The 20,563-nt window shown below is 36.6% G+C and overlaps 1 protein-coding gene across 3 annotated transcripts; it reads left to right on the forward strand.

The window, feature by feature from the left end:
- The first annotated feature begins 248 nt into the window (after positions 1–248).
- On the forward strand, positions 249–7,528 carry LOC107489508 (uncharacterized). Of its 3 annotated transcripts, none has more exons than XM_052262092.1 (6): positions 249–514; positions 1,155–2,482; positions 5,345–5,458; positions 5,620–5,769; positions 7,064–7,226; positions 7,354–7,528. In XM_052262092.1, the coding sequence occupies exons 2-5, from the start codon at positions 1,160–1,162 to the stop codon at positions 7,208–7,210; spliced, it is 1,734 nt and encodes a 577-aa protein (XP_052118052.1). In that variant the 5' UTR covers positions 249–514; positions 1,155–1,159; the 3' UTR covers positions 7,211–7,226; positions 7,354–7,528. The 3 variants fall into 3 exon arrangements, with proteins under 3 accessions (XP_052118052.1, XP_052118051.1, XP_015965749.1); XM_052262091.1 differs by having other exon boundaries at positions 250–514; positions 1,160–2,482; positions 7,064–7,247; XM_016110263.3 differs by having other exon boundaries at positions 250–514; positions 1,160–2,482.
- The last annotated feature ends 13,035 nt before the right edge of the window (positions 7,529–20,563 follow it).

The raw sequence follows: 20,563 nt of genomic DNA on the forward strand, positions 1-20,563 counted from the left end.
AATTATATAAATAATTATTTAAAAAATAAATATAATTGTATCATTATATAAAACGTGTTATATTATATTATCAATGTATAAAATTAAACTCTAATTCGTATGACAAATATTTCTCCGTGCACCCCACGTTACGAGGGATAGATGATTTACATTTTACAATATTGACTTTATGACTTTATATAATAAGAATATAATACGAATAAAATCATAAATCATAAATAAATAAAAAATGCACAGAGAAACGAACTATAGAAAAACTTTTAATATGGAGAGACCAATTTGAAAACACAACCAAACTGCTCTCTCCCTTCGACACACCTTTTTATTCTCCGCCCAAATTGAAATTCTAGGGTACTATTCTTCACCAACTTTCGATTTCAATTTCAGTTTTGGGAATCCCTTCTTTTATTTTTTCCTTTCGCGGTTATCTTTGCTCTTTGCTCTTCGTACTTCTACTTATTCGGTTCCGATCCTCACTCTATCGATCCCTCTGGTCGCGTCTTTTGTATGGGAGGTATGGTTCTCTCTCAAGAAATTTTGCTTTTAATTGTGATTTGTCATAATCCTATATTTTTTCTTCGATTCAATTTATTTCAACGCGTTTCGCTTATAAGTTCAGCTTCTTCTGCTTCTTGGTGCTAAATTAGGGTTTGATCGCCGTGTCTTAGGGTTTGGTCTTGCTTATTTATTTATTTATTTTGCATGGTTCACTTAATCAATTTCCATGTTTATTTCCTTGCATTACTTTGCGTTTGATTGTGTTATGAATCGAAGTGCTAAGAACCCATTTACTCCGGAATTTGTTTTGTTGTTCTGCTATCAACACGTTTCGTTGTTGGAAACGTGTGGCACGGATTTGGATGTAGGGTATGACGATAAGAGTATTTCAAATACGCGTTAAATCAAATAATGTATGTATATGGTGAATTTTTTTTTAAGAATATGCTTGTGATTGCTGCAAGTTGAGTTTAAATAAGCTCGGCTAAAATGATGGGTTTTTGTGGAATATCAGCATGCTAGAATTTTTATTATCTTTTTTCCATGATATATGTTAGTTGTTGTTATGTAGATTTTAGTATGGCAGATAATAGATTTCCTGCTCTTTTATTTTTGTTTGGTTTCTGAATCATTCTTTGTGATTCCTGCTTATGAAGTATAGATGATAGGAAAAGGATTCTTCCGAGAGAACTTTCAACCGCAGTCATGCTCTGGGAAGAGAGCACCCAAAACTGGTCAGGGTAAAGGGAGTTCAGAAAACGTTGTTATCATTGATGCCGACAGTGATCGAGGTGAGGATGTGATAATCATTGATGACTGTGATGAGTGTGTTTATAAAGAATCGCATGGTGCCGGTGGCAGTGCGCCAAGTAGAGTCAGATCATATACACATCAGAGCGTTATAAGTGTTGATGACGATGATGAAAGCGATGATGAATTTGTTGAAGGTGTTGGGGAATTGGATAGTGATGCTTCGTCAAGTAAACGATGTTCTTCTGGGCCAAGCTTTATGCAAAAATCTGTACACATAAACATTAATGATAGTCAAGTATATAAAAATGGCTTTGTATCTAGTACCCAAAGAAGTAGGGAAACATGCTCTGCAAAGGCCACTGGGAGAAGTCATAATGGTTTGGATAGGTCTGAAAACCCAGGCAGAAATCGTTATGGTTTGGATGGGTTGGAAACTGAGTCATCTGATAGTGATTGTTCTGATTGTGAAGTTTTGGAAGCTTGTGAACAGTGGGAAAGGGCTTCGATTAAGAAAAAGCGTCATGTCTCTAATGACCAGTCATATTATGGTGAGCATCCCAGTTCTTCTGGCTTCCATAGGAATTTCTATGTTAATGTTGAAATGGAAAAAAGTGATGAACAACACGAAGTGAGTCCCGAATATTCTGCTCCCAGCAATGAAAACAATGTGAAAGAGAATCAATCTACTGTCTCATATAAGGATGATAGTCAAGTTGATGGGGTCAATCCTTTTAGTGTTGGGACAGAAAGTCCATTCAAGGGTTCTGATCAGCAAGTTGCCCAGAACTGTTTTAAATCTTTCAAGTTTGAATCTCTCAAGGAAGTGCAGTCTTTGTCTCGTAGTTCTAATACTGAGCATGCAGAAAGGAGCAGAAGTGAAGATAATTTCTATGGTGATTTTTCTTGTGCTTCAATGTTTGAGAAAGAATCAGGTGGTAAAGAGTCTAATTTTATGAGCTCAAGCCAAGGAGCATGTGAAATTCGAGTTAACAATGGATCTGCATCGACGAGTAACACTGAGAATTTATCGGAAGATAAATTGAAGTGTACTTCTTTTGAGGGAAGATCTGATAACCGTGATGAGATTATGTTACAAGTTCAATGTGATGGTCATACTGCTTCAGATGAGATAGATATAATTAATGAAAGAGAAAAGCTTAAAGAGACTGATGAGTATAAACAAGCTATTGAAGAGGAATGGGCATCCAGGCAGCGACAATTGCAAATCCAGGTGATAAACATATGGCATCATGTAACTATTTTCTTTCATGATCACTTTACAGCTTTACCTGTTTTGGCCTCTTAACCGGTTTACGGTAAGGGCTGGTCAATTGGTGTTTAAATTGCAATTCTGATATAGTTGTCAATTGTTTCCCGTATTGTTTACTGTTTAACTCTATGTTATTTTAATTTTATTTTATGCCCTTGTGGTGTCTGGTTAGTTACTGGGTACTGTAGTGGTTTCAAGATTTTTTAATAAGGTTAATCCAACCTTACAATCCCCCCCCTCCCCCCTCTCTCTCTTTCAACACACAAAAAAGAGATTTTTTTATCTATTTTATTTTACCTCCCTACTCCTTGAGGTTGACTGTTGTGTAACCTTTTCTAACTATGTGCTGCTGTATCTTTATATACCGCAGATTATGAGATTTAAGTGACTAGTGTATTTTTTATAGTTCTCTTATTATTTATATTGGAATAAATGACCATTTGTACCCACGAGAGATGGAAACGCTGACATTTGTACCCATGATAGCCTGAAACTAAAGTTATACCCATGATAGATGCCCTCTGTGTGACAAAAGTGCCCTGATTTGGATCTGAGCTTGGTTTGTGGGAATCCGATCCTACGTGGCACTCCCTTCCTTATCTTCAACCCCTCTCTCTCTTACTCACACACACTCTCTCTCTCTCCAAACCCCACTCTTCACTCTTTAAACCCCACTCTGACCCATCTTCCTCAATACTCGCTCCCTCACCATACACTCTGCCCTTCATGCCGACAAAGCCACCCTCTTCTCCCTCCCCACCACCTCTGACCCCATTAAGGACACCCTCCTCACTCTCATGCTTTCCAACCACTCTTCCTTCATCCTCACCTTCTCCACCTCCCCTTCGTCTTTCGCACTCCAAATCTGGGATGGTACTTCTCAACCATCTCTTCATACCGGTCAACCAAGCCAGCCCAGTAATCGTGCAGGTAGTAAGAATTCTCTAGGAAAACAACATCATCATCGTCCCCCTCGTCTTCATCTATCTCTCTCCCAGACTCATTCTCCTCTTCATCAATTATGAAAAAAAAAATTCAAACTTCGAAAAAAATCAGGCACTCCACAAATCAGTAACACAAAAAATCAAAGTGAAGGAGAAAAGGACCCGCGATTGAGGAACGAAGATATGAACGTGTTGGTAATATTGATTTCTCAAATAAACGTTCTAATTTTTAACAGCATCTCTCGCTTTCTCTGAATACAATTATTCAATTAAGCTAAGCAAATGAAGCACCCATCATTGTACAGAAGAGAGAGAGAACAAAAACAACATAGAGACAGAAGACATGTCTGCTTTTGATACCTACAGCGTCGACTCCGATCACCACCAAAACCACGCCGACGAAGACAACTTCTCCGGATACGGCGGCTACTCCAACTTTTCCGGTGGCAATGCCCCGTCGTTGACCACACTTCTCCGTCTGCTTCACTAGACATCTTCGGGTTCAGCGATCTGGATCCAAGCTACTCCCAGTCTCCCTTCGAACTGGTGCATGTAGCAGAAAATGGTAACGACAACGGCTACCACGACGACAGCGTTTTTGTCTCAGACGAACCAGTGCTTCCAGCGCCTACAGAGATGGGATCAGAGGAAGGTTACGCCCTTCGTGAGTGGCGCCAGTGAAAAGTGAGAAATGATGAAAATTTTGGAAATTTGGAAGATTCAAAAAACCTTAATAAGGATGAGGTTGTTGATGTTGAGAATGAGAGGAGAAAGAGGCTGTTGAGGAAGAGGCAGAAACGTCGAGAAGGGAGAACGGTGGGTCGATGATGTTGATGGCTGTGGTGGTAGCAAGAAATGAGAGCGGTGGTAGGGACAGAGAGTTTGGAATTGGGGAAGAGAAGATGGGGAATAAAATTATAAATTAAAATTAGATTATATTTAAAGGGTTTGGGGGTTTGGAGTGCCACGTAGGATCGGATTCCCACGAACCAAACTCAATCCAAGTCAGGGTATTTTTGTCACACGGAAGGCGTCTATCATGGGTATAACTTTAGTTTCAGGCTATCATAGGTACAAATGTCAGCGTTTTCATCTCTCATGGGTACAAATGGTCATTTATTCTTTATGTTGCCTTCCTTATGTTCTTTTGAGCTTCTGAATAGAAGATTGTTGCTATGGTCTTAACTCATGTGGTTATTATAGCTTAGATCACATGTTGACTATAGATTTTTTTATTTAATAGCCATTTGCCATGGTTGCATTTGTGAAGAGTTGTCATGTTTCACCCTTGCCAAAAACAATGCTTCGTGCAGCTATAACTTGTTCTGTTAGAACATTGCGATGCTCTATGCTTTAGGACTTGGGGATTCATGTGCATTTTCCTGAAGCTGTGTCGCTGATGCTTTTTAATGCACTGTTAGTGGCTGTTAGGTCTTTAGTAGCTCTCATAAGATTCATTTAAGGATGGATGTTTGCAAGCATGATTTACATTGGCTTTTGTAAATGAGATTGGCATTCCTATCTGAACACAATGCCTGCACATTTGAAAAATTACTGTTCAATGCATTTTGGATTATCAAACATTGCCCACTTGTCATGTGACCCTATATCTTTGGACACATCATGTGCAGCCTAGTAATAATTGGAACCAAAATTTGTGGACAGTAAACCCTTTGTTAAAGTATCACTATGTTGTTAATGTTCCTCTTTTCCTTCTGTTGTTAGCTATAATCAGTATTATGGTTTCTTGTATTTTGTCGTTATCAGCCCTAGAGATGCTTTTTATGCTGATGCTGCATGCATCATCTGATTGCATTATTCCTGGGGCAACTTAATGTAATTATAAAATTGGATACTTAAATTTATTCCCTAAACTCAGGCTGAGGAAGCACAGAGATTGCGCAAGCGAAAGAAGGCTGAAACTAAGCGTATATTGGACATGCAAAGAAGGCAGAAGGAACGTGTTGAAGAAGTGAGAGAGACGCAAAAGAAGGTTGGATTTTTTGTTTTAAACATTTATTATTGTGTTTCCTACACCAATTATTTTTTAATGTTTCACCATTGGTATTTTGCTTAGCATTGGCACGATTTAGTCATGGAACTTTTTCAGTAACTGATTAATTCTCTGTCAATCTGCAATAATGCTAAATTCAGGATGAAGAATTTATGAACAAGAAAGAGCAGCTGCGGGTAGAAATACGGAATAGGCTTAATAAATTGGAGAAGCAATGCAGTGACATGACATCATTGCTTCGTGGCTTAGGAATAGCTGTTGGAGTTGGTTTTTTCCCAAAGCCTACTGAGGTATGTTTATCTTTTAAATAATACATCATTCTCTTTATCACTTTATGCTTTTGGTTCTGCAGCTTGCTTGAATTCTATGGTACAATTCTTTTAATTGCTCAAGTTATATTTTTCTGGTATGCATTCTTCAAGATTAATGTACTTGATCATCTTGGTAATTTTTTTATTCATATTATATTTGAAATCATCTATAAGGTCTTATTAAAACCTATATTTTAATGTTTACTGAATGGATCTTTTAGAAGTTGTGAGGGTTGCCTGCCCAGTAAAACTAGAAAATCACATATTAAGATAGCAACTAATGTTTCTGTTAACATTGTTTATAGTTTTCAATACCACAATAAATCCATAGGATAAAATCATATATTTAAAGTGGAGTGATATACAAAGTCAACAACAGATTTCAATGAAACTAAATACCCAAGACAATTTCCACATAGTTGGTGTTACTTCAACTTTCTCCCTTATGCATTCCGAATCTTCAATTGTCTAGTGTATCCGCACATCCAATTAACACCTTATATCTGTGACATTTTTTTCTCCATCATTTAACTGGAACATTGTCAATACCCAATATTTAGTCTCATTTTTGCCATTCTTAAATCGTAAATTTGTGCAGTAAAGGTTCCGTATTAGCATGAATGGTACAAAGTACTTCCAAGTCTCTCCATTTCATCCGCTCACCTATTACTCTTAAATGAAACTTGATTTTAACCTTTTGGTCAGTTCCATTATTGCATTTCTTAAATCAGTCATATTTTGGCTTGTAAGGAAGCTCTAATTTTTGGGCATACAGTTTTCTGTTTCTTTCCATCCTATTGAAACAAAACCGTTAGCAGTTCTTTGGCCTGGTATTTAAAAAATAAAATAAAATGCAGCATTTCGGCCTCCTCTTAGTAAATGGAATTGAGTACATGGTTTAAAAGACTCCGTCCAATTCGTTAAATCATAAAACTATGCCTATGAACACTAATATGGTAAACGCTAATATAGTAAACCTGATTCATACCGAGTTACTGACAGCTCCGCATAAAACTATGAGAAAGATGAATGGACATTCGGGTAAGGAGCTAGTAACTTGGATTTGTATATGTATTTTAGGCTTCATTTCCTCATTTACTCCCAAGCAATTAATCTGTGGTCTGAAATGCCTTTAGATCTGTTAACATTCTATGTTGTTCCCTCTCCTCAACGATGAGTTTAGTGCATATTATTTATCATAATGGATTTGTCAACTGGTTGCCACTGTGTGCTTCATATTTCACCCACCCCTCTTGGTTGACGATCATGTCAGGTGCATGCAGCATATAAACGGGCCTTGTTTAAGTTCCATCCAGATCGGGCGTCAAAAACTGATGTTCGTGAGCAGGTCGAGGCAGAAGAAAAGTTCAAGCTCATCTCGCGCATGAAGGAGAAATTTTTGTTGACGTCCTGTCACTAGATGCTTATTTGTATTGGTATGTAGCTTGCTACTTTGAGTTAAGTGCCTTCACTACTTTGCTTTAATCTTAAATTTTTTTTTCTTTTGTTATAATTAAAATTGTATTTATTAATCTCTATTCCTTTTCCACAAATTTATTGCAGGATAAATAGGGTAACAGACAAGAATATATATGTAAGATATATAATGCCATTTTTTAAGGATGGGATGCAACTATCATCCTGTTCAAATTGTAAGTTTGCAGCAGACTAAAAAAAGGAAAGAAAAAGAAATTCTGCACGTTAATGTCACTTGATATATAAGTGCTTAATGTTTTGATGATGGATGAACCAAATTTAACTAGTTATTAACATTATTGTGACTTATAAAGACGATTTAAACCTAAAAATGTCATAAAGCAGCTTGTGGGGACTTGGGCGCCTTGTGGGTAGGGTTGCAGTTTGGTTCGATTATTTAGAAAAAAAAGTCATCCGATTCAATCGTTTATTAAAATTGCGGTTTAGTTTGGTTCGTTTTTTTTTATCGAGATCATCTGAGTCAAACCAAATCTATCAAAATTTGTTCGGTTTGGTTAGTTGTGTATTTAATTAATTCAAACAAAAACCATTCATACTATTTTACGAAGTCACTAACAATAGTCTATCTAACTCAGAAATTACTAACAAATTAGCAAAAGCACAACAAATTAAAATAATTAACAATTTTGCAAAAATAGCAGAAGTAGATGGAACAAGGATTAATTAACTTGACTCAGAAATCACTAATACAACAAATTAAAATCAACAATTTTGCAAAATCAATAGAAACAGACATGAACTTAATCGAGAAAATCAAGAAATACAACCAAGCTAGATTAAAAGATTGTTGCAAAAATGGTGCACCAATTCCAAACTGAATCAGGAATACAATCACTAATTCTAAAAATTTTCACGTGGTGTATTAATTCCACAAATTCTTCTTCTTCCACTTTCTCTTTTTTTGCATTAACATTGAATAAACAAAAAGTTCAAAATCAATCCTAAACCAGAATTACTCTAAATCAAAACAGAACAAAAAGTTTAAAAATAAAAAATAAAATCAGAATGAACAATTTAACCATAGAATCAAGAACAAACCGACAAAGTGTTCATTACAAATTAGAATAAAAAAGAAGATTAAACCAGAATTAAAAAAGAAATAGAATCAAAAAAGAAAAAAAAAAGAAAAACAAACCTGAGACTTAGGCTCCATTACAGAGGACGACGAAGGTGCAGGATAGTGAGACGACGGTGGCGATGAATCAAAAACTAGAGATGGAAGGAAAACATTGCTTCAATGATGGAGAAGACAAATACAAACGAGAGACGGGTGACGAACGACGGTGGCTTCGACTACGTCTGGTGCGTGCTGTTGTGGTTCGTCGAGGACAACGGCAACTGTTGGTTCGTGGAGGAGACGGCGTGCTGTTGGAGAGGTGGTGTGTGGAGCCGTTGAGGATGAGGGAGAGAGAGAAGCGTTACGTAGCCTACAAGGAAGGGAGAAGGAGAAGAAAGGGTTGCGCCGCCGCAATGGTGCTGCCTGACAGCGTCGATGGCAGAGAAAAAGAAGGAGGTTCGGAGCTGAGATTTGGCATTAGAGAGATCGAGAAAGGGCTAGAGGGAATTAGGATTCCTGGTAGGGGGTGGCTGTGACTGGTCTAGGAGGAATTGTGGAGGGAGGCTGCTTTTATATTAGGGTTTTTAATAATACAGGTTCGGTTCGGTTCGACTAGAATTTTCTCTACCAAAATTGAAAACTGAACCAAACCGCAAGAAAACTACAAAAAATCATTTTTTGGTTTTTTTTTTGTTCTTAATTTGTTCGGTTATCGATCTTTTTAGTTCGGTTGATCAATTTTATTAGAATTGGATCGATTTTGAACACCCTTATTTATAAGTACTTATTGTATGCATACTACTTGCATGCTCCAATTGAATTTCATGTATGTTAAAAACAAAAAGAATAAATATGCCTTTTTTATTTTATTTTTTCTTTTTTTATCAACGGTTAAGCTTAGTTTGGATTTTAACCCATTTTTTAGTGATGTTTCTAATCTTTTTAAGGATCTGATTTCGATAATTTTTACTGCAAGAATATTTCTTGAACATCTTGGAATTAAAATTAATTTGATTTAGAAATCAAACTTTCATATTGAAATTGAATAAATTATCATTTCTATTCATAAATTTTTTTTATTCATGAATATTTAAAATATAGATAAATTTATTCAAAATAAAATAAAATAAAATTGGTTTATTTATGAAAGATGTGTTTTGATCATAGTTGTCAGAACTAAATTGGTGATCAAATTGATTAAGTTACAGATTTATTGATTTATTAGTTTAACTAGTAGGTTATTAATTGAACTGGTTGATTCGGTTCTACGTAAACAAAATATAGAATAATTAAAAATTTAAAATTAAAATCTGAAATATATATTTTCACTACTACTTTAATAATAATCAAGCTTTAACAACTAAACATGGTGTGGTCAAACGCGTAGTGCCCCTTTGGGTTTTTTCTATGCTCTGCCAGGGTTTCACTGCGTCGTCTCCATGGTTTTGCTTTTCTTGACCCTTTCTTCGTTAATTTCTTTTCCATCTTTTTCTACTTTATTCTCCTAATTTCTTTTCTATTTCTAATTCATTCCCACTTGGTTTTCTAATTTTTGTTTCCCCTTCTAATTCACTTTATTTTCTAATTCACTCATCTCATATATCTCTTTTTCTCCGTGAAATCATCAGTTATCCACTCTGCCTTCTAATTTTCTCTACACCATGAGTAACAAATCAGAAACTCAAAACTCCCATATAATTGATAGTGATCAGGAGGATGATTTGATCGTTTTAGCTAATGAAGGTGTTTCTGAAGGAATTCAAGCATGTACATGGAGTCTGTCTGAAAGAATTTTCTCAGATCGGATCAGTAGGTACCACGGGAGGAGTTTTCTATGCAACATGGAATAAACTAGAATGATTCAGAGTAGTAAAAAAATTCAGGAACCAATTTCAATTTTTCTTTGAGAATGACTTTGATGTGACTCGAATTGAGAGGGGTTCCCCTTGGTTATTCAAGAGTTTTGTCCTTCACGTTCGAAGATGGAAGCAATCAGTAAACATGGAGGATAATCACATCTCCTCTTTTCTTGTATGGGCACAATTTTGGGGATTGCCCGAACAACACAAAAAATGCTTGAGGTTGGCCGAAAATTGGGTGGGAGACTTAGACAAATTGAAGATCTTGCTCTATTTGAAGTTCGAGGCAAAGATACACGCATAGTAAAGGCTAAAGTGGAACTGAACGATGAAAAAAAGAGTGAGGGATACACTAAAATTGCTTGATCCTAATAAGAAAAACTGGAAATTGGAGTTCACTATGAATGTATAGGAGTGTTCTGTACTTATTGTGTGAAATTGGGGCATGAACCTAAGAACTGCCAAACTTTTATTGATGATTATACCCAAAACAATATCAAGGAAGATAGAGTTCGTGAATGGCTTAAGGTAGATTAGGTCAGAAGGCGTTTAACGGAAAAGAGAGCTTCCTTCAATCTTAATCAACCTCAGGAAGGTTCTGTTCCAGCTCAACCGAAGAAAAAATCTCCACCTGCATGACTTTTTGATAGTTTCTCAAAATTGAGTGTACAAGATGATCAGAAAAAATAGAATAATGAAAAAATTGTTGCCAATTCGTGTTCTAGAGCTGAAAAAGAGGGTGAATCAGATAACACTGGTACGGCTACTGATACTAATTCTTCTTCTAATTCTTTATTGGATATATCATATCCCTTAAATAATGTCTAACACAATAATAGTGTCATGTCCAAGTTTAGAAAGGAGAATAAAAAACCAAACCTGAAACAACTTGCCAGAAAGTCCGTGGTAGGTTTCAAATGGAGGAGTGGAAGTCATGTTACTGAAGATATTTTCTAAGAAAATTTCTCTCAATGATATTGTCTCTGATGCTATGACAGTGGAGGGTGCCAGCCTTCAAGTGGCACCCAATGGAATATGAAACTGCTATTGTGGAATTGTCGGGGTTTGGGGAGACCCCTGACAATCCACAATCTTAAAGGGATTTGTAAATCCTACTCTCCCAAGGTTGGTTGTATCTGTGAAACAAAAAATCTGTCTCGACAAGTTGAAGCAAAACTAAGATCTTGTGGTTTCAAAGAATTGTTTATTGTGGATCTGGATGGATTATATGGGGGTTTGGCAATGGCATGGAGGGATGATTGCACTGTCCAGATTTTACAGCATGGTAGATTCTTCATGGCGGCATCAGTTTTAACAACTGATTCTAATGATCCCTATGGTGTTCTAGGTGTTTATCTCAGTTCAAATGATCAACACAGAATGGCTCAGTTTGCTGAATTAACTTCTGTCACCCAACAGTTCCATGGTAAGGTTGTGTTAATGAGTGATTTTAATTCCATTTCAAATCAATTGGAGAAAGCAGGTGAGGGTGTTAAATCTCCTTCTCCTATTGAAACTTTTAATAATTTTATTGATGATAATTCCCTGATTGATATTGGTATGGTTGGAAGACCATTCACTTGGTCGAATAGGCAGTATGGTGATGAGTTGATACAGGAGAGACTAGATCGATTTCTGGAAGGAGTTGATTGGCAGCAACTCTATCCTAATACATCAGTTCTTAGACTGTCAGAATCAGGTCGGATCATTCCCCTTTTCTCTTAGACTCTAATCCAAGAACTGAGAGATCTAAACGGCGATTTAAATTCCAAGAAAGATGGTGTTCCAACCATGAAATAAGGCAGATTTTTAGAGAGGTCTGACACGAACAGATTGATGGTTCATCTATGTATATGATAGCTCAAAAAATAAAGCGTTGTTGGCATAAGATTGTCAGATGGCAGTAAGAAAACAGATCTAATTTGAATGTGGAGATTGATTCACTACTATCTGAATTAGAGGAATTTCGTTTAGCAGGAATTCATGGAGGCGACATTGATGAGTCCATATTTGATGATAATTTTTGGCTTGGATTAGATGGATTTCATCACATAAACCTACACTTATTCACTAAAATAGCATACTTTTGTGTTTTGTCCCTGAATTGAGCCTAAATGTGAAAACATGCATTTTTGTGCCTATATTGAGAAATTTAATTCCACTTTTATTCCATTCAATGCCGTGATGTGTTTGTTGAGTGATTTCATGTCCTAGAGACAATAATGGATAAGCAAAAGTGGAAGGAAGCATGCAAAAAAAGGAAAACACATGAAGAAAACAAAGGAGAAGCACAAAGCCATATGTGCATACTCACAACATCCTGTGCGTACGCACAAGAGCAGAATCAGTAAGTGTGCGTACGCACAATACTCCGTGCGTGCGTACAAGAAGATAGATCAGCATATGTGTGTACGCACACATATGTGCGTATGTGTGCATACGCACAGGAACCAGCGCATGACTTCATTAATGAGGCGTGTGGCTCGCGATTTTGGGGGCCTCTTGGTCCAGTTTTGGATGTGCTGATGCTGAATTAAAGTGCTATATGAAGGGGAAATGACCACATATCAAATCATTAGGACTTAGATAGTTTTAGAATATAATTTTAGGAGTAGGAGTAGTGTAGTTAGAATGCTCTCTTAGGGTTAATGTAGTTTTCATTGTAGCATTTTATAGTTTCAAGTTTTTATCTTGGGTTGATCAACTCTTTTGTAAGTACTCTTTAATTTCTCTTTAATTACATCACATTTACTCTCATTTTCTTTTGGTTCAAGTTACTTTGTTTATATATGCAATTTTGGTTTCTTGAAGTTTTGATTGATAAATTTAATGTTTTATGCTTTCTTTATACTTGATTGCATGTTTATTGTTGATATTGTGAATAGTTGGTTATAGTTTTCTATTTTTCCTTGTAATTTTCCATGCTTTACTTTTATGCCCACAAGGTGTTTGTGAAAATGCCAACTTTAGATTTTGAGTAGATTTTTACACCTTGGCTTGGGATTTGAGTTCTTAAGATACTAGAGTCATAATGTCTGATATTTAGTGGCAATTCTCGGGTAGTTAGTTGACTCTTGTTTCCATTGACGCTAGCTTTTCACCAAGTTAAATGGTGAGTTAGCTAGGACTTATGGATTAAGGACAATTATGCTTGCTTGACTTACTCCTCGATGTTAGGGATAGACGATGCGAGATTGACTTATCATAGTTGCCATAGTCATGGTTATGACGATGATAGGATTCCTTAATTCTCATTCCCAAGTCAAGGCTCTTTTGTGCATTTATAGCATTTTCACTAGTTTTGACCTTGTTTCCTTTTAATTACATTAATTCCAATTTTGAGAATCTCTTAGTTCTTTTATCTCTTAGTTCCTTTAATCTTTCGTTCTTTGATTTCAAAACCGCTTTTTCTCACAACCGAAAGTGTGACATTTCAGTTGCATTCCTAGGGAGAACGACCCGAAGTTTAATTACTCTCGGTATTATTTTTAATTTTGTCAGGGACATGCAATCGGTGTTATGTTTTTGGTTGTTGTGAATATGTTAATATTGTAAATAGCACTTTTTGGTTGTTTGTTAGCTTTTGTTAGTAGGTTTTGTTTATATTTTCTTTATGACTCATCCACATCATTACCATAATTCACCCCTATGGAACCCAAACACTTACCTTTCTAGTCACCAATTCTGTACACCATCACCTCACTATATACAAAACCAAAATTCTTACCCTCATGAGTTTGATTGTCAACCTTGATCACCTCAAATTTCATCTTTATATATGGCTCAATCCACACAAGAATCACTCCAAGTGCTTATTCAAGAATAAACAGAGTTCTAGAAGAAGTAAGAGCAAGTCATGTCTACCTTAGCAAAAACCTTGGATCGGTTAGCTTCATTGCGTTCATGCCACAACCAAGAAATACTCGTGGATGAATGTGTGAAATCAAGCGAAGAGTGTGAAATGAAGGAAAGATTGAAAAATCAAGTAGAAGATGCCAAGTCACAACATGAAGCACAAGAGGAGATGAATGAAGAGTTGATGGAAATTGATCAAGTGGACTCCATCATTCATGATTTTTTGTCCAACTTGGTCAATCCCTTCAATGACCCTCATGAGCCTCCCTTGATTGAATTTGAAGATGTTTATGTGAACTTTACACAACCTCCTATTTTTTACTTGAGTGCTGATGAGAAAGATTTAAAGGATGATGAGAAAGATTTAAAGGAGGTTGATGAAGATTTTAGCTACCAAGAAGTGAAGGCAATTGTATAAGAGCAAATTGAGTGGGTGAAAATTTTACCAACAAGCTTCTTAGGCCCACATCAATATGCTATCTTGGAGATTAATCATCAACTTAAAATCCTTCTTGGAGTAGTAGATGGTGGAGAGAAGAATGTTAATTGACAAGGAAATAGAAAGTTCATCAAGGAAGTCAATTCTACATTTGGAGTTCAACTATGGTGCAAGAGTCAATTGGATAGATTCCGGAGGGTACAAGTGTGTCAATAGTGATTCAAGAGGTCGTTCATCTAAGTGAAAAAGTGAAGATCAACAAGAAGGTGAACAAGAAACTATAGTATGGGATCCGGGCATTAGGTTCAACATTCAACACTTATGGATCCTAGTTGCTAGCTTGGAATTTCTCAAAAGTTTGATGCATTTCATTTGGGACCCCGGAGGTCTATTCAAGAGCAAACTTGGGTGGAGATTCAAGGAGGAGTGGAAATATAAGCCGCCCTAGCAAGAATCTCCTCAAAAAGTCCAACTTGAGGACTTTAAACCAAAGTGCTAGGTGGGAGACACCCCACCATGGTAATCTCTTTTTGCTTTTCTTTCTTGAATAATTAGTTGCATTGCTTAGTTAGTTTAGTTGAATTTTGGTGTTGGCTAGGTAATTTTAGTGGAGTCTTATAGTGTTTTAGAGCTTGAAAACTTGTTTTGGATGTCATGTTTAGTGCCTTAAAGGCATTAAAATTTCTGCACAAACAGAGCTCTGTGCGTACGCACCAATCCGTGCGCGCAAACACTTCCTTTATTTTTCGCCATTTGTGGACTTGCACAGCATTGTGTGCATGCACAACCCTCGACACACCATCTGCTCGTAGCACTCGCACCACTTGTGCGTGTGCACCCTATGTCTTTCCCCTCCTGCGTATGTGGCCGCACACACGTGTGCGAGCGCACAAATAAGCCCATTTTGTAAAAAAACCTCTCTGTGCGTGCGCATAGCATTGTGCGCACGCACAACCTTCGACACACCTTCTGCTTGTAGCGCTCGCACCCAATGTGCGTGGGAACAACCTTTTGATTTTCCTTGTGTGCGACGCACACCCCTTTGTGCTCGTGCACAGAACTTGATACCTCTTCTGTTCGCAGCGCTCGCCCGTGGCTATGCGTGCACATACCCTTTCTTTTCCCTAGTGTGCGCCCACATACTTCTTTGTGCATACACACAAGACGCTTTTTGAACGTTAATTCGAAATGGGAATTATCGCGCTTCACAAACCCCGTCTGACCCCTTTTTCTTCTTTTCTTCTTCTCTGAAGCATACCCATAGCCACCCTCAATCCAGACCACACCACCCAACCACCTCCGTCCGTCCGACGAGCCTACCACTGGCGACCACCGTCGTCCACCCTTCTCTCTTCCCCTTCTCCTTCTTCTTGCCTTTCTCCATTTCTTCTGCTATGTACGCATCACACCTGTTCGCGTCAAGCCTCTGTCGGTGTCTTCAGTTCCAGTGAGCAAACCACTAGCAGTGGCGAAGTTCTGTGCCGCTGCGCCACCACTGCTCCCTACCCCCCCGTTCTTCCTCCTTCTCATCAATGCAGGTTTCATTTATCTCCTCCCCTGTGTCTATTTTTTTCTTTAATTTTCAGTGCTTTTTAATTCTGTTTTCACTAATATTGTTAGGTTTAGGTTAGTTAATTTGTGTTTTTTGGATTGAATGTTGGCTGATTGAAATTTTTCTGGGTTGATGAATGCCTCTATTGAATTGAAAATATCTGTTTGAAATCGATGCACACCATATGTTTGATAGATTGCCTGAGTGACAATTTTTTGTTCAATTCCTATGTTTGGCCAACATTTGTTCTGGATTTCATTTTCCTTAGGCAATATCATGAAAGCTTGTGCAGTTTTATGTCCTTTTGATGATGTTTGAGATCAAATTTCATTATGCACTTGGTGGATATTCTTGTTACATGCCAAATTGAACTGAAATTTTAACTTTAATTACTTGTTTAGGGTTATATGTTAAGTGCATAGAGTGTTACATTAGTGAATTGAATGAATTGCTTATTCATGTGTTTTTGAACATAAATGATCATATACAATAACTTGTTCTTTGAAATTCTTTTTGAGCAATTCAATTTGATTTTAATCAAGTTATTGCTTTTTGAACATGGGTTATAGTTATGTGATCATTTCCTACTTCTTGACATGAATAAGTATGCTCTTGTCGTGATTAAACTGGTTATTCCCTTGGTGCTAAATTTTGATTGAATCTTACACTATCAAGGCACTGACAGGCGGAAAAATGCCGGTTAAGAAATTTCAGTAAAAATCAGCATTGTAAGTACAGTTGTTAACCGAAAAAAATTTTACTGTCAATTTAGAAAGGGTGTCACAATTTAGAATAATTAACTAGGAGTAGAATTCCCAGGTCGTTTCCCAAAGAGTTAACAAAAGAGTGCAATTTATTGGTCAGGGGTTTTCAAAGAAATTTTTGGAGTTGAAAATTGAAAGATAAATAACTAAAAATTATGCAAAGAGCAGTTAACAAGAGATGTTGTGTATTTAAAATAAAAAGGCCTTGGCTAGGAGAAGATTAATGGAAACTTCTATCCTTGTTGGCTTCCTCAAGTGTAATAGTAAAAGGTTGTTGCTTCTACTTAGTTATCCTCTAACTAATAGAGAAAAGTTAAGTAGGTAATACCAACTCTAATTCACAAGTCCTAATCACCTCCCAAGGAAGAATTAGAGTAAGTGAAAATCCAATTGACAGCAATTTCCAATTACATATTAACACTTGAGTATTCCAACTCAAGGGTTTCCTATTAATCAACTCCAAAGCCAAGTTGAAAGCTCTACTCCATTAACATGAATGCCATTTTCACAAACATGTAAATGGAGTAGATAGGAAACATGGTAATTAAAACTAAATTAATAAAATTAAAATTGGTACTAATAACTAATCAAAAGAAATTTGAAAAGTAATGGAATTAAACATGAAAATGGTTCATTGCAATAATAACTCAAAATTGACAAAATACAAATATGAGTACCAATAACTAAATGGGAAAACGAAAAAGTAAAGGTAATAGAAATTCAAACTATAACGATAAAGACTTCTATCAAAGGTAGTAGCAACTCTCTAAATCCAATCTAAAAGTAGAACTCAGAAAAACTAAGAATCCTAGGAGAAATGGTGATTTTCTCTCTCTAGAATTCAAAAACTGAAAACTAAACTAAAGTGAAAGTGTATGTTTGTCTCAGCTTCACCTCTGCCTTTAATATGGACTTTCGGGCCTGAAATTGGGGAAAAAGGGGCCCAGAAATCGCCCCCAGCAAATTCTGATATCTGCAGCACGTAGCGGAATATCACGCGTCGCTGCACAATTTTCTATCCATGCATACGCATCCCTCCACGCGTACACGTCGCTCCACGCGTATGTGTCGCTGAACTTTCTCCCGGTCACGCTTACGCATCGCTCCACGCGTGTGCGTCGTTGCTCGCCCATGAAATCCTTAATTCCTTGTGTTTCTTCCTCTTTTGTATGCTTCTTCTCCATTCTCTAAGCCATTCCTACCCTATAAATCCTGAAAACAGTTAACAACACATCACAGCTGATGAGCGGATATTTTATACGCTTTTGGGGGTAATTTCATGTAGTTTTTAGTATGTTTTAGTTAGTTTTTAGTATATTTTTATTAGTTTTTAGGCAAAATTCATATTTTTGGACTTTACTATGATTTTGTGTGTTTTTCTATGATTTCATCCATTTTCTGGCTGAAATTGAGGGAGCTGAGCAAAAATCTGATTTAGGCTGAAAAAGGACTGCTGATGTTGTTGGATTCTAAACTCCCTGCACTCGGAATGGAGTTTTTGGAGATACAGGTGTCCAATTGGTGTGCTCTCAATTGGGGTGGAAAGTAGACATCTAGGGATTTCCAGTAATATATAATACTCCATACTTTGCTCGAAGATAAATGACGTAAACTGGCGTTTAACGCCAGTTATTTGTTCCATTCTGGCGTTAAACGCAAGAAACAGGTTACCAGTTGGAGTTAAACACCCAAAACAGGTTACAACCTATTGTTTAACTCCAGAAACAGCCCAGGCACGTGAAAAGATCAAGTCTCAGCCCCAGCACACACTAAGTGGGCCCCAGAAGTGGATTTCTGCACTATCTATCTTAGTTTACTCATTTTCTGTAAACCTAGGTTACTAGTTTAGTTTTTAAACAACTTTTAGAGATTTATTTTGTACCTCATGACATTTTTAGATCTGAACTTTGTACTCTTTGACGGCATGAGTCTCTAAACTCCACTGTTGGGGGTGAGGAGCTCTGTTGTGTCTCGATGAATTAATGCAATTATTTCTGTTTTCTATTCAAACACGCTTGTTTCTATCTAAGATGTTCATTCGCACTTCAATATGATGGATGTGATGATCCATGACACTCATCACCATTCTCAATCTATGAATGCGTGCCTGACAACCACCTCCGTTCTAGCTTCGATTGAATGAGTATCTCTTAGATTCCTTAATCAGAATCTTCGTGGTATAAGCTAGAATCCATTGGCAGCATTCTTGAGAATCCAAAAAGTCTAAACCTTGTCTGTGGTATTCCGAGTAGGATTCAGGGATTGAATGACTGTGACGAGCTTCAAACTCACAAGGGTTGGGCGTAGTGACAGACGCAAAAGGATCAATGGATCCTATTCCAGCATGAGTGAGAACTGACAGATGATTAGCCGTGCGGTGACAACGCACCTGGACCATTTTTACTGAGAGGACGGATGGTAGCCATTGACAACGGTGATCCACCAACACACAGCTTGCCATAGGAGGAACCTTGCGTGTGTGAAGAAGAAGACATGGGGGAAAGCAGAGATTCAGAAGACAAAGCATCTCCAAAACTCCAACATATTCTCCATTACTGCATAACAAGTATTATTTAATCAATGCTTTCTTGTTCATTTGCAAGTCAACTTATAATTATAATTGATATCCTGACTAAGAGTTAGAAGATAACCATAGCTTCCTTCAAGCCAACAATCTCTGTGGGATCGACCCTTACTCACGTAAGGTATTACTTGGACGATCCAGTGCACTTGCTGGTTAGTGGTACGAATTGTGAAAAGTGTGATTTGCAATTTCGTGCACCAAGTTTTTGGCGCCATTGCCGGGGATTGTTTGAGTTTGAACAACTGATGGTAAATCTTCTTGCTTAGATTAGGAAAATTCTGTCTTTTGGGTCAGAGTCTTTTATTTTCTCTTCAAAAATTTTTCAAAAATATTATTTTTCCTTATTAATTTTTAGTTTTTCTGTGAGTTTAGTGTCACGTTTTAAGTTTGGTGTCAATTGCATGCTTTTCTTTGTCTTTCAATTTTCAAATTGCATGTTCTTTGTTCTTCCTTGATCTTCAAGTTGTTTTTGTTAATTTATTGTTTGATCTTTAGTTTTTTTTGTTTTATGTCTTTTCTTGTTTTTCTTGTGCATTTTCAAATTTTGATTTCAAAAAATTTTATATATATTAAAAATACCTTTTTTAAAACATGTTAAATTTCTAGCTCAGTTGGTTAGAGCATTGTGCTTGTGTTCTTGGTAATGGTGCATCTTCTTTTTAAAACTTTTTCAAAAATAATTTTTCTTTGATTAAATCTTGTGCCAAATTTTAAGTTTGGTGTTTTCTTGTTAATTTTCTTTTAGTTTTCAAAAATTTTCATTGTGGTTTTCTAAAAATTTTAAGTTTGGTGTTCTATCTTCACGTTCTTGTTGTTCTTGTGAGTCTTCAAAGTGTTCTTGAGTCTTCTTTGTGTTTTGATCTTAAAATTTTTAAGTTTGGTGTTCCTTGGTGTTTTCCCTCCAAAATTTTCGAAAACAAGGAGCATTGGATCTAAAAATTTTAAGTCTTGTGTCTTTTGTGTATTCTTCTCTTTCATAATAAAATTCAAAACTCAAAAAATATCTTTTCCTTTAATTGCTCATAATTTTTGAATCTCTTGGGTTGACTTGGTCAAAATTTTTCAAATTATATCCTTTTAAGATTTTTAAAATCATATCTTTTTTCAAAAATATCCTAACCACTTTCTCTCTTCTCACTTTTTCAAAAATCTTCATATAGAATATT

Source organism: Arachis duranensis, chromosome 5 (assembly GCF_000817695.3).
Source record: "Arachis duranensis cultivar V14167 chromosome 5, aradu.V14167.gnm2.J7QH, whole genome shotgun sequence".
Taxonomy (NCBI): Eukaryota; Viridiplantae; Streptophyta; class Magnoliopsida; order Fabales; family Fabaceae; genus Arachis; species Arachis duranensis.